General features: G+C 35.3%; 1 protein-coding gene across 1 annotated transcript; it reads left to right on the forward strand.

Moving 5' to 3' along the window:
• The first annotated feature begins 138 nt into the window (after nucleotides 1–138).
• LOC129258606 (beclin-1-like) lies at nucleotides 139–15146 on the forward strand. Its single transcript, XM_064097435.1, has 13 exons — nucleotides 139–176; nucleotides 222–339; nucleotides 3315–3497; nucleotides 4980–5103; nucleotides 6757–6844; nucleotides 7407–7469; nucleotides 8059–8208; nucleotides 9176–9300; nucleotides 9649–9795; nucleotides 10366–10515; nucleotides 12109–12219; nucleotides 12669–12815; nucleotides 13453–15146. Exons 3-13 carry the CDS (start codon nucleotides 3350–3352, stop codon nucleotides 13553–13555), a joined length of 1356 nt encoding a protein of 451 aa, XP_063953505.1. The 5' UTR covers nucleotides 139–176; nucleotides 222–339; nucleotides 3315–3349; the 3' UTR covers nucleotides 13556–15146.
• The last annotated feature ends 1 nt before the right edge of the window (nucleotide 15147 follows it).

Genomic DNA, 15147 nt, shown 5'->3' on the forward strand with positions numbered 1-15147 from the left:
TAGTTCAATATTTAGTGAGCAATTATCATCCCTTCCTTGTCTCTAATTTAATCACTAAAAAGCTAGTCAAATAATACCCCACTTTAAATAATAGAATAGTCCAAAGTCCCTAACAAACAACGAAATGTTTAAGATGATTCACTTCACAAAGTATAGTGTATGCTCCACATAGAGATGTATACTAAGTTACTAGTATACATCTCTATGATGCTCCATAATAGATCCAGTATCGACGAGCGCGAGAGCCAGAAAATAATGCGATTATATAGACATCTTTCAATATAGAGTCTTTGTTGTGAGAGCTAGAGCTGTCATCTATCTGAATATCTTTCCTGATTTGTGAGTATTTTTTTAGAAGTAGAATGAGAGAATATTTCTTTTAGGATGAGGTAAGCTCGTGGGATAACCCCCTGATGTATATGATGGGATTATAACGCAGTGAGGACTACTTTGTCACTGACTGAATGTGTCAGACATAGACTTAATACTAGTAATAGTGAGACTGAGACTGAGTAGTGAGAGTATAGCCCCATACGTTTAATTTTGTGTCGGACAATTCTGGATAACGACCTAAATAACGCTACATTTGGCAGCTCGCCGCGCTGTCTGTTTTGAGGAGTTTTCAAACACTTAAAAAAAAAATTCTCCTTGTACAGTGGAACAACCAATATTATTACCCGAGGCGAAGGCAAAACTTCCATATGTCCGGGAGTCCCCTCCACCAGTAAGTTACCTCGAGCGAAGTTCGTGCAGGCTCCACTCCACTTCACTACCATGACTACCGTTACACTACGCTCCACCTACCCGAACTTCGAGACTATGAACTCGATCGGATATTCCGAGTGACAAAAGGTGGGATTTTATGGGGAGAAAATACAAAATTCATGCAACATCATCACGATCTTTAAAAACAAGTACAACTAATATTCTTACTTTACACAAAAGTCAAAGTTTCACCTCTTTTCCATGCTTCTATCAGTCTCAAAATTGATGATTTAGAGCCAACATGAAGTTCCTCACACGTAATAATTCGCTGCCGATTTCAGAACATCGCATGCGTGCGAGGGTCCGAGCTCGGACCAGACCCGGTACCTCCCGCATGCGATGTTTTGAAGTCGGCAGCGCATTAATATTTATACGTGTGAGGAACTTCATGTTGGCTCTAAATCATCAATTTTGAGACTGATAGAAGCATGGAAAAGAAGTGAAACTTTGTGTAAAGTAAGAATATTAATTGCACTTGTTTTTAAAGATCCTGATGTTGCATGAATTTTGTATTTTCTCCCCATAAAATCCCACCTTTTGTCACTCGGAATATCCGATCGAGTTCATGGTCTCGAAGTTCGGGTAGGTGAAGCGTAGTGTAGCGGTAGTGAAGTGGAGTAGAGCCTGCACGAACTTCGCTCGAGGTACCAGTAAGTTAGATCTAAAGTAACCTAGTCCTAGGCTAGGGAGCTCCGGCCCGCGCAGCGGGCCGGAGCCCAGCCCCAGGGGCTTACCGTGTATTTGGCCATACTCACGGGACTAGCGTGATTTATGGTCTAAATATTTCTCCAAATGAATTGTGAAAAAAGAAATTATGCACTTACCGCGATTATATATGGATGAAGGTCTAACGAGTGGCAGTTTCCTGACATCGAGGCACAGACTGGAACTTCAAAAAAACGAAAAGTTCTCTCCTACCCCAGTCTCAATCGGCCATTTTGTTATGATTCATAACAAAAATGGCCGATCGAGACGGGGGTAGAAGGAGAAGGAGCTCCCTGGGTTAGATCTAAAGTAAAGTAAAATTGAAAAAAAATATGATGAAGTCTTTAATTTTTTTTTATTTAAATTATTCTGAGATTCTGACAGACTTAGAGTCTATATCTAAGACTAGGTCTAGGAAAAGTTGGATACATCATACCTAAATATGGCTTTATTCCGTCAAATTCTCGAGTGTTTGTAATTCCCAATGGCATCGGTTTATTTAGTCAGAAAAATAAATACCCAATACTCTTGCAGTTTTTGTCTTTGAGAGTAGTTATTAACGTTAGACTAGAATCCAGTCGTAATGATAACCGTTATGAAACCCATGGCTTTCAACAATTCCTGCTAGCTCAGTGAGTAAGGCGACAGACTGGAGATGATTTGTCTTCAGCGAGAGGTTCGAATCCAAGTTCCAACCGGAAGTAAGAAAAAAAGAAAAAGAGAACCAAAGAAAGGGGTTTTGGAGAATAATTTTTTTTTTAATTAGTGGAGGGACAGTCATAAGGAAGTCATTTCATACCGAAGCTTTTGGTCTAGATTAGGCCCTGCCCTGGCCTAGCTCCTTTTTTTCCCTTTTTTTTCAGATTCAGACAGAATATTCTAACTTTTTGTAGATGTAACGTTAGGGGTCTAACGTTAGAGTCTAGGTCAATGTTTTTTTTTTAGCCCAGCTTGCACAGTGCATCCACGCTGTCTGTGGTAAGTCTATAGTAGATCTAACTTAGATCTAGTTCCCCTAACGTTAGACCCCTATGCAACATCCAACACACTTTTTAAATTTAAAAAGGTCTTTAAAATATTGTTTTTGTAAGAAAATCTCCTCGGATCGATTCCTGATTGATTTAGATCTAAAGTTAGGTCTAACGTTAGATATATGATAATTTGTTATGAAATTGTTCCGGCCTTGGCTTGGGGATCATTTGTTTATTCACCAGAGTGCTCTTGTATGGGCCCTCTATTGGTGGAAAGTAAAGTTAGTCAGAAATGGAAAACCACAAACTCTCTTTAAATTTAGAAAATATCATTAATAAAAGAATTCAAATTTTCAACTTGAATACATGATGTAACTAGTAAATGATGGAAACTGACAGTGTAAAAAAAAATCAAGCATTCGTCCTGGCCGGAATAGGGGGCATTTGGACCCAGAGTAGTCAGACTTTCAAGCACCATTGTACAAAATCCACAGAAATATTTAATTAAAATTTGTCATTGTGAAATTGTGAACCACCATTCACTTCGTAGAGCAGCGCTTTATTCAGTCACGTGCATGGTTCATAATTTCCACCCTCTTTCGCTTTGTACACAAGTGCATGCGTACAAATTGATGAGTGGTTCCCGAAACCAAGATTTGGCCCAGAATTTTCACCTTAGAAATAATTTGTGATATCTAAACTGCAATAGCAATAACTAATTTCCCTCAAAAAAAGTACATAACTAAAAAGAGAACAAAAAATGACTACGTAGTAGGCGGCAGATCTTGTTCGATCAAAGAAATGATAGTGTTGAATGTCCATGTCTAATAGGTCCATGATTAGACAAATTTGATTGTATGTTATTGATGACAGGATCTGAAGATTTCTACTTACTGGTATAATCCAAGATGACAAGTAGTAGCCATAGCAGTGATTCTCAGCGATCTGGAATAGCATCCACCCAGGTCAGTTTTGTGTGTCAGAAATGTTGCCAACCTTTAAAGCTAGACCAGTCATTCAGCTCAGTGGATAGTCAAACACTCACTGATCTCACAGGTGAGTTTGGTTTCTACTCCAAGATGTGTTTGTTGACTACTGCACCTATTATTCTTTCCATTTCATATCCTCAATATCATTTTCCTCCTCACCTCACCCTTTTATATCAAAGAGTAGAATGGCTTGTTGATTCTATTACTTATTTTCATTATGCATATAACTGTTTTTAACATTGTGTATTAAAGGACAAGTCCACCTCAACAAAAAGTTGCTTTGAATTAAAAGAGAAAAATCCAACAAGCATAACACTGAAAATTTCATCAAAATGGGATGTAAAATAAGAAAGTTAGGACATTTCAAAGTTTCGCTTAATTTCATAAAACAGTTATATATGCACATCCTTGTCAGTATGCAAATGAGGAGATTGATGACGTCATCCACTCACTATTTCTTTTGTATTTTATCACATGAAATATTGAGTATTTCAATTTTCTCCTCTTTGTCAAGTGAATCAACTAATAATTCCTCCCTGAACATGTGGAATTAGCATTGTTTAAAACTATATGGTTCAGTCAAGTTGGTCCTTATTTTCAAATCTATAAAAAAATGAAAAATTCTATAATTCAAACAATAAAAAACAAAAGAAATAGTGAGGGACATCATCGACTGTCTCATTTGCATGTCACTGAGAGTTGCATATCACTGTTTTGTGAAAAATAAGCGAAACTTTGAAATGTCATAACTTTCTTATCTTACATCCGATTTTGATGAAATTTTCAGCATTATGCTAGTTTGATTTTTCTCTATTTATTCAAATCCACATTTTCTGGGGTGGACTTGACTTTTAAAAAGGACTCAAAATTTAAGAGGAAAAAAAAAGACCAATCACAGAAGTGCACCGCGACTATTTCTTTACCAATCCTCATATTCACTTAAGACAAAATACTGGGGAATGCAGGAAAGCCACTATGAAATAAGGCATCATGTCTTTATAGCAGAATTCTTGCCAAAAGATGCAGCACAGACTTTTGATAGTTACCTTATGAACTGAATCAGCCAAACAATAGAAAGATACATTATATAAAACATTACAAGCTATTCAAAATTTTAATCTCTATACCTAGGGGAGTTCAAATTGGAGACATGCATGTAGTAATTTTGCTATGATAGGGTAAAGCCAAACTCATAATATAAAGGGTTTAAAAAGATTTTTCTCAGAAAGACCATTTATTCTTTTATAATCACATAATTATTAAGATACTATCACCCAGAGGGAATTTGTATATGGATGAAACCTTAAAAAATCATGATAATTATAAAGTATCCATGACAAGTACCAAAGAACTCCTTACCTTTTGCCATACTGTGCTAAACAAAATGTCAATTTTAGATTTATATATTCTTTTAAATAGTCATCACTACTTATTCCTTGCTCAATTTGTTTTCTTTCACCCTTCAGTTTTCCTTCTCCTTCCACATCAGTCACTCCATTACCAAGGTTGAATTCCATTTAAACTAGTATTTTTGTTTCTTATACGACAGCTCCTCTTATTGCTGGTACAGGGAGTTCCGGGAAGGCCACGCCCCTTCTCCAGAGTACAGATAGCAGTGAACCATTTGAAATCAACAAAGATGATGGGGTATCTCGAAAGGTGGTATCACCAAGGTAGGTCATCTCTCAGTGCAAGTAACTAAGCTTTAAATCTTGAAAGTTATATCATGAATACGATTGCCACTTTCAATTTGAAATTGGCAGGATGCAGTCAGTCGGCAAGCCCTGAAAAAGTAGCTTCTTTTATCCAAGTGATATTCATGACTAGAGGGTTTTTGCATAGTTAATGAGATTGGTGCGAACCAAAACACCTCTTTTTATTCGGCCATTGCTGCTCTAAATATTGACCAAATTTCATATTTTTGGTATCTTTGTAAAGAAGAATCATTCTTTCAGGTCATGTGTTTGGATTTTTAAAAGGATGTTGTAATATAGGGAAAACTTTTGATCTAAAACATGAAACAAAATAATTTTTTCATGCAACAAAAGTTGTTGTTTTCACACTTAATTTCTGTTTGAGCACAAATGATTTTTAGATCATGATAAAGCTGAATATCTAAGCTTTAATATGATATAATTTTTATAAGAAGATGTATTTTGGATGGGTCAGCAGCCAGCTTTTCATAGGCCAAGTACATTTAGCAGCTCAAAAACAAGAATACTGCACTCTGATTGGTCATAGAGACCACACACCCACGCAAATTCCAATGTTCCCCTCACTGGGCGTCTGCAAGGTCACACTCACCATGTGGTAATCTCTTCAAATTACCCGCGCCTGTTGTGTTGAAAACATTATTCAGCCAATCAGAACTCTGGATTTTATGTTACTCAGAAATTTCAGAAATCTCGTCTTGCATCTTGATGGAAAAAGCTGGCTGCTGACCCATCTAAAAGATGCCACATATCAAGAGTGACATTGTAAGAAAGTATAGAGTTTGAGCTTTCTGATGATATAAATAATGTTGGTGCCTAAAACACAAAATGTTGCACAATTTGCAAGTGAAAACAGACGAAGAAAATTCTGTTTGATGCATCTTTTCAGGTAAAAAATTCACTTATTTATCAAAATATTTCATTCAAAAGAAATGACCAATATAAAAGAGTAACATTTACTCTTGCCCATGGTACAAAAATAATCAATATTACTCAAGGAGAAAGTGGTTAAATTCTTTGAGAAAGAAAGTCTCACAAATCACGAGATTTTGCAGGGACATGAATTCAGCCATGAGACTGAGAGGACTTGGATAAATCTTGCTCATTTGCTCATTAACACAGGGGCTTGCCGACTGACTGGATGTGTTTGTCGCTATGATGGTCCTCTATGGTTCCAGCCTTCCACCACTGTAGACTTCATCCAGTATTCACTTCATTGTTAATTACATCCAACCAGCACTGATGTTGCCTTTTGCAGTGATAAAAACTGAGATTTTGGTACAAACACATCCATGTCAGGCTTCCAGCAGATTAGTGAGAGTCGGGGAAGTTAACATAAAATAATATTTAATTGGGAAGGTACTTGTATTTCTAATCACCATTTGTCTTTATAGGTAACTAGATGATATCATCAGAAGTATGAAGCTATACAACAGTCTTCAATTTTATTTACATAACAGCTAATATATGAATAATTCTAATTTCTGATGATCTACATGAAACAGAAACCAGTCATTAACTAACATCTTAATGATGGTAAATAAACAAGAGACTTTAATAGGAGGAAATTATTTGTTTACATTTGTTTACAAATCTTAATGATGTATTGATTAGGTTATCATCACATGACAGTGGTCAAGATTTCACACTCCTTGGGGAAACAGCCAGCAGTAGAATGGAAAGTCTTAGCCACAGAGTCAAGGTATGTCAAGGCTTGCTTTAATCTCCATCCCTTTCTCCTGAAACATGATGCATCAAAGCTCAGAAAATATATTATTTTAGCATTCAGATTTGATGAAATAAATCACACTTACTGACATTGATAACCACTCAGTAAATGCTTCAAGTCGAATTATGTCATTAGTGTTCTTTTATGATGTTTTCATTATGATGTCATGTGCATATTCTGCCATCAGTTTGTTTGTGTAACTTTGGATGAACATTGTTTTGTGCTAAATTTTGAAATTATTGTTCCTTTAGTTGCCTAATCTCTCATGGGCTTTGTACACAAAATGTTTCTTTGCCATGCTGTCTGAATAATTATGAATTTTGTTTCCTTCCATTCATTTACAATTCTTGTTTCATTATTAAACTGCTATGCAGATAAACAATAATTTGTACTTGATGTAAATCCAATCTACTAATCTTCACCATGTACTTAGCATGATCATCATGATGAAAAATATTGAGTAATTTCCCTTTTCTTTCTTTTTGTATTTATCAATGATATATTTGATATTTGCTGTTTTTCTGTACTTATGCAGGTAGCAAGTCAGTTATTTGATGTGATGTCAGGGCAGTCAGATATTGATCATCCATTGTGTGAGGTATGCCCTGATTTGTATAATTTGCAAATCCTACATTGATATATTTTTAAGGTATATGTTTTGAATGAAACCTCAATGTAGAGTAGCTCACATAAGGAAACGAAAACTGAGCAGCATTGCAAGGAACTTCCAATATAAAGTTGTGCTTCAAATTTGATCTTCAAATTAATCTTTGAATCGCATTGATAAGTAAAAAAAAATCACTTACAGAACTGAAAAAAAACAGTTGTATACTCAAAAGGACAAATCAATGCTGTTTATTTAAAGACAAAAATTCAAATTTTGCTAGGTAAGCTTGTAATTCAAATTTGGCTGCATTTCCATAACCAGTGGCTGATCCAGAACGGTTACATGTAGATACAATACTGTTTCATGGACCATATTATTTGTTGCAGATTGGTTGGCCTGTCCAAAGTATTGTGTCTAATCTGGCTAGGTTCACCCCTGCCGGTGCCCATAAATAACAGAAACTCCAAAAGGTGTTTTTTCTATATTTAATATTTAACATATACTTTGTTCAATCATTTTAGTAAAGTTTTTCCTGAAATAGCCGGTTACTAACTTCCCCCACCCTCGTTTTGAATTAAAGGAGTGTACAGATTCTTTGTTGGATCAGCTAGATCAGCAGTTGAAGATCACGGAGGATGAATGCAAGCATTACAGGGAATCATTGGAGAAACTTACTGAAGCAGAAGGCCATGGGGAGAGCAATGAAGATCTAGAAAAAGAACTCCTAAAGGTGAGCATTTAACTGGTATTGATATGAGTCTTAATATATTGTATTGTATCATTGACATTTTTATGTGCAATTGTCCTTGCCACTGGTGATTATTACAGATGTCTTTTCAGTTTGAAGTTGGAACAAATGCACTTCCTGTTCAACCCGAAGAGTATGTATAGCAGCAAAAAGATATGTATGTGGGAGCTGAGGGGATTTTAGCTCATGATGAAAATTCCAAATAAGCCTCAGTAAGTTGCATATTATCCACCCCCCCCCCCTTCTGTCAATTACCATTACGACTAATACAAAAGGTAGTTTTTTTAATAAAAATTTCCCCAGAATAAAAATTGTGCATTTTTGTCGCCTGACACATGCATTTGAAACAAACAACATTGATTGCTCGAACAGCTGCTGCATCCCAGAATGTCCAACCCCATCATCAGACGGTTGGAACCTCCAGTAGGTTCTGGGTTGTAGAGGTCTGTTAGAGTTTGATTTTTCCTGCAGCGCACTTCTTTATTTGTTTGAAAAATAACACTAATCCATTCAACATCTAGTAAATGCCTGTGCCATCACTTGGTGTGGAAGATCTTAACCATGTTTAAACAGGTTTTGTGGCCATTCGCATTTGTTAAATGAATATGTTTATTGTCTCACATATGAAAGCTTGCAGCTCTGGGTCTTCAAGTTCGTTTTCTCAATCAGACAAAATAAAACTTATAAAAAGAGATGATAACCTGAAAATAATTGAAAAATAAAAGATTATGACAACAGTATGACAATACCAAAAGTAAATACAAACCGAAGAGGGAAAATTTCATATGAAAATAGGAAGGAAAAAGTTGAATAACGAAAAGGGACTGTCAACATAAAGCTGGTATGTAACATGTGTCATTGTTCTATCATTGGTTCAGCCAATTGGTAAACACTCTCTCTTTATTTGATATCAATTTATTTGTTTTGTTTCATATGTGACTGCAATCAGCTTGAAGAAGAAGAAAAGGAGATGATAAAACAACTTGAAGGCATTGAACAAGAGAGAAGAGATATCCAAGAGGAGATGAAGAAACAACAGAATGAACAACAAGAATTGAAGCTAGAAGAAGAAAGGTTTGTACCTTACATCAAGATATTGAATATTGCTCCAAAGATTGTGCTAAATGTCTGTTATTAGTAGTAGTAGTAGCAGCAGTAGTAGTAGTAGTAGTAGTAGTAGTAGTACATGTAGCAGTAGTAGTAGTGGTTGTAGTAGTAGTAGTAGTAGCAGTAGTAGTAGCAGTAGTAGTAGTCATCGTCGAAGTAGTGGTATTTCTATTACTAATATCATTATCAATATTGTTATTATTGTTACTATTTATCATTTTCATTAGTTATTATTATTGTTGCTATAAATCATTTTTATGTTGAACAACCAAAGCTAAAGTTCATCTTTAAATTCTGTTTTGAATACCTTGATAGGTACTGGCAGGATTATAATGAGTATAAGCGTCAACTACTGGAGTTCCAGGAAGAGCAAAGAAGTGTAGATAATCAACTGAGATATACACAAACACAACTAGAGAGACTCAATAAAACAAATGTCTTCAACTCAACATTCCATATATGGTAAGTATACTTAGGGAACAAGAATTGCTACTCTGACAGTTTAAAGAATTGGAAAATTTCAGTCCATTTGCCTGCCAATATTATGATACAGAATGGCTTTATAGGCAGTTGTTTCAAATACATATTTGTATTGGATCATAATGAATGTTGAATTATTGAAAATTGAATAGACAAACAGAAAAAGGAAAATTCTAACCTCATACAAGTTTTGTCAGGTACTATTGATCATGATGCAGAATTAAAATAATGAATATGATATACAGGTTTATAAAAGCACATAATGCGTAAGTTTGGAAGTTTTGGATTCAAGTTCTAAAGGTCGCCTCTCTCATGTACTTTTTGAACGGAGCTAGATCAAGACAGCATGGGATCAAGTGGTCTTTCTTCTTTATTAAAAACAAATATTTAGACCTCTAATTCTATTTTGAAACTTGCTTGAGTGTGAAATTGCCTTTCACCCCCACTGCACTCGTCTTGGTTAGTATTCCATAAGATACATATTTCTATCTATTGTGTACCCTAGTCTGTAGACCCTAACTTGCTATCATTCTGATAATGACCTGATTTCAGGCACAATGGTCACTTTGGTACAATCAATGGATTCCGGTTAGGTCGCCTTCCAAGTGTTCCTGTTGAATGGAGTGAGATCAATGCAGCTTGGGGTCAAACGGTCCTCCTACTTCATTCACTTGCAAGAAAGATGAACTTCACATTCCAGAGGTATGTCATTAAATAGTCACATGGAGCTCTGATATCCACTAGAGCAAAATATTTGTTATTGCAGTCTGTGTTTGGGCAGGAATGTATACAAATCATATAATGAATCCAAGGATAATTACACATTAGAAGTAACAGACATTTTGAATTATAGTATGATATTTACACAATATATAATTTGTAAGGAATTACGTAACAATTTTTCTATTACATGATTTGATGATCTAAAAGATAATTTAGTGACTTGCTGTTTGGAGAAATCTTGTAGGAACAGAGTGGGGTGACAGAGAACAAGATGGTAAATGAAACAGAATGAGGTTCTTCTGTACATGTATGTGTACAGTTGTAGACCATTGATTGGTGTAATATGCATTCATTTTTATTAAATTCTGATTTTGACTTCTTAGGTGTCAATAAATGTTTTTGTAAAAAGAAATAACTCTAAAGAAAGTTAGTACTGCACGGTGATTGCCATAAATGATAGTGCATCTTGAGGAAGCAAATAACATTAGTCATGTGTGATAAATTTGGCACCCTGTCTAGATAGTGGAAGAGACATCTGAATCCTTCTTCAATATTATTGGAATATTGGGATGAGCCAGGTATTCGGCAGAATGACCAACTTGTATATTAAAATCAAATGCACATTTTTTTGAAAAGGTCAAGAATCACCGAGACAGGAACAAGATCTACCCTGTTTATTTTCAAATCATATTTGAAAATGAAAAAAAAAATTGAGTCTAATTGACTTTTGCAAGATTTTATTGTAATTACCTATTTATCGAGTTCTCATAGTATGAGGACCTAAAAAGAATAATAATTCAGTTTTTTTTTTTCATTGAATTTGGTTTTGTTCAAAGGAGCAGCACTATTGTTATGTGATGATAAGACATATCTCACATATTCAATAATATACATGTATCAATACATAGTAGTATAACAGGAAACTATATGTTTACCAATTCCAACTCTCTTAAGAAAGTATTACCCATTCTTCTTCCAGCTAAACTTCTGACACACATACATGTTATGGGTTTCTTATTCACTACATTTCATGTTCTCCCTAAAAGGTCATCTCCCCCAATTCAGAGTCAAGTTATGACGTACAGATTGTTTTGGTCAAGCGTCCAAGGTTGACCAACACCAGACCTGTTTGGTTGTAAAGAGTCTGGACCAGACCAATATAACAGGGGTTCATTTCTGAACCAAATCAGATTGCAGAATAGAGATTACAGATTATTTTTACAGAATAGAGATTGGAGTTTAGATTAGAGAATGGTTTAGAAAGCTACAGAAGAGTTTATATTTTATACTGCAGAGTTTATATTATATTCATCTTCAGCGTATAGTCACCATCAGACTTCCTCATGTATTTGTCATCATCATCATCATAAAGTTATCATCTTTGATAAATTTATGTGAACTCTACATCTTGCATTGATTTGTCTCATTTAAGTCTGGTTGAAAGCAAAAGTGCAACATCGATCCAACGACCACACAACACTATCATACCCTCATGTATATTTCTCTGTTTTCTTTGCTACCATGAATATTGCTTCTGACCAGTCTAACTCTGTGTATCATCTTTTATTTCAGATATCGTCTTGTTCCCTATGGCAATCATTCACACCTGGAATCTCTGACAGATAAATCTAAACAGCTCCCTCTACATGGCTCAGGAGGATTCAGATTCTTCTGGGATACAAAGTAAGTACACTAACCCACCTCTTCTCTACTGTGCCGGCACCTTACTTGATCTCACCTTTACTCCGACAGCACTTCATGTTCTCTTTGTAATGGGCTCATTATTTTTTTTTTTTTTGTACGCGTCTTTTGTTTTTCTTTATTTTTTTCATTCATTTTATTTTTGATAGTTGCATTGAAATGTGATAGGCCCCTGCACTGCTTTTCTTCTATAATGTACACATCTTTGCATGATTTTTGCCCTTCCCCCACCCCCTAGTATTACGTCACTCACATCAGGTAGTTAAACAAATGTTACCAATGTAGAGCTGAACCATGGGAATAATGAGAGTAAAACCATTTTGAGTCTAATATAATATTATATTTTCATCTCTTTAAAACTGTATATTTCTGTCTCAGCAACTGTGATATGATTAATATTATCTATTTTTTATCTTGATCGTTTGTTTCAGATTTGACCAATCAATGGTTGCATTCCTGGATTGTTTACAACAGCTAGAGGAGGAAGTAGAGAGAGGAGATTCTAGCTTCTGTTTGCCCTACAAGATGGCTAACGGCAAATTAGAAGACACCAATACTGGACAGACATATTCTATCAAGTAAGAACTGAGCCTGGCTCCATAAATATAACATAGAGATGTGATTGATAGTTGCAATTAATTTTAACCTTTTGCACATGGTTCGCCATTGACTTTCAAGCAGTCATTATAGAGCTAATCAATATGTATTACTCATTAAGGCCAATTGGTTAGGTGTAACTTCCTTAGTCATATTTTTTTATTGAGATGGTAGCAGGGATGGATAGTCAAATTTTTGATGGGGCAAATGTTGACGAATTCTGTCATCCTTGTTGACTGTTTTAGTTGACAAGTACAACTTTTATGACAAAGTGAGGCCCCCCCAAGAAAAAATTACAATCATGCATCATTGTGATTACTGTAAATACAAGTGCATATGCAGCACCTATGTATTCACTATGGTGTAGTGACATTTGCAGGTATGTAGTCAAGGCTGCTTGCTACTTCCAAGTCACAACTCTGATGGAGAAAACCTCCCATAGACTTTGTACATGTGACTCGTACTAGGACCAAGGCGGCCTCAACTACATCCTCTGACATTTGCTAATGCCACATTTTCAACCTCTTCAAAGAACAAGTATGTTTGATATGTACACGAATGGCAGAATTCCAACCTACCTCTCATTGCTCCTTTATTTCCGTTTTACTTACTTCCCAGAATCCAATTCAACTCTGAAGAACAGTGGACCAAAGCCTTGAAGTTCATGCTGACAAATCTGAAGTGGGCCCTCGCCTGGGTGTCATCACAGTTTACCAAATGATGCTAGACTTCTATCATTTTGCTTTGTTAATTCCAGAGATGTCAACCCTAAGGCCCGTATTCTGATGTCGGGTTTAATTAAAACTCTGGTTTAAAGTTGTGGTTTAACTATGGATAGCTAATTGTGAAACAAATCTCTAATGGTACAGGTTCAATTTATCAGCTCATCTTTTACTCAGATAATTCATAACTGTCTGGGAAAAGTAACAAAATTTGTTTTCTTCATCATTATAGTATAGTGAAAGGGTACTGGAAACAAGAAAAATACAATGTAAACAAAATGATGACATTATTTGGCTTCCCACAATGTTAGCAGAGTTAGACCATGGTGCAAGTTAAACCTGGTGGCCGTTTCATAAAGCTGTTCATAAGGGTGACTTTAAGAACGACTAGTGATCCTTTCTTGTGGTAAATGATATTCACCATAGTTCATTGGTGATTATTTAGCACGTAAGAAAGGTTCACCAGTCGTTCTTAAAATCATTCTTAACTTACGAACAGCTTTATGAAACACCAACCTGACTTCAGAATACAGGCCCTGTTCAAGTTTTTTTGTAACAGAAACCTTTGTGAAAGCAGAAGACATACAGCTAGATTAATAAGAGAAATGCATATTCACAGGAGTCTTTGCACTGGTTCTTTCCTGTGCCGTTGCATTTACTCTTCATAACCTAGTGACATCAAAGTTATAAAGAATGCGCCAATTGGTGAATTTGACTCGAGTTGATTTTTTTCATTCTGCTCCCCTTCCTCTATAATTGTCACTATCTGTATTTTGTATTGCTTTCTTTCTACATGTACCTTTCCTTTGCTATGATATGACCTTGCCATTAAATTATATTTATGTATATCAAAATTATGAGTATAATATTGCTTTTCAATGAGATATTATAGAGATTTCAAGGTTTCAAGCCTTGATATACACTGCACTGATAAAGATTATTGCCAACTTAGATTAAGGAAAAGTTTTTTTATCAACAACTTATGGAATCGTGTAAACACACACATAAATTTCTATATCGATGATTCATTTGAACTTCAGGTGTATTTTTTTCACACAGAGGGCAATATATTTAGTGTTATATTAGATGGTTTTTATGTTACAGTCATTGCTAGACGAATTGACTTCAACATTCATTTAGATTGGTGTATCCATGGCAGTCATGTGGTGTCATTGTAACATCACAAACGTAGTCTAAAATTAATTGTACTGTTAATGATGTAAACGGATTGATTCTTCTTTTTATGATAGTCAGTCTTTGGTCTTGCAAACCGGCAAATGGCTAAAACTGGATAAAAATATAACATTTTCACTTAAATGCAAACAGGTACATGAATTTGGTATGCATGAACCTCATTCTGTAGAAAGAAATTATTACGTCTTTTTATGTGAGAGCATGGCTATACAATTCAAAGTACATGTACTGTTATAATCTTGCTGTAACTAAAAACCAACTTTAAATTAGGGTGGACTTATCCATGAATACAAGTTCCTTTTTGTTTTGTTAACCATATTTGGGGATGGGTAGTGTTGTTTATTGTAAATTATTGAAAAACACTATGGAATAAAAGATGCAATACAATTATCGAAAT

This window comes from Lytechinus pictus, chromosome 1, assembly GCF_037042905.1.
Source record: "Lytechinus pictus isolate F3 Inbred chromosome 1, Lp3.0, whole genome shotgun sequence".
NCBI lineage: Eukaryota > Metazoa > Echinodermata > Echinoidea > Temnopleuroida > Toxopneustidae > Lytechinus > Lytechinus pictus.

Excerpts from the sequence above, each read along its gene's own strand:
- LOC129258606 (XM_064097435.1), top strand. The coding sequence starts at position 3,350 with ATGACAAGTAGTAGCCATAGCAGTGATTCTCAGCGATCTGGAATAGCA. Across the intron at positions 5,104-6,756 it reads CGAAAGGTGGTATCACCAAG|GTTATCATCACATGACAGTG; the intron begins GTAGGTCATCTC and ends TGTATTGATTAG. Across the intron at positions 12,220-12,668 it reads AGATTCTTCTGGGATACAAA|ATTTGACCAATCAATGGTTG; the intron begins GTAAGTACACTA and ends CGTTTGTTTCAG.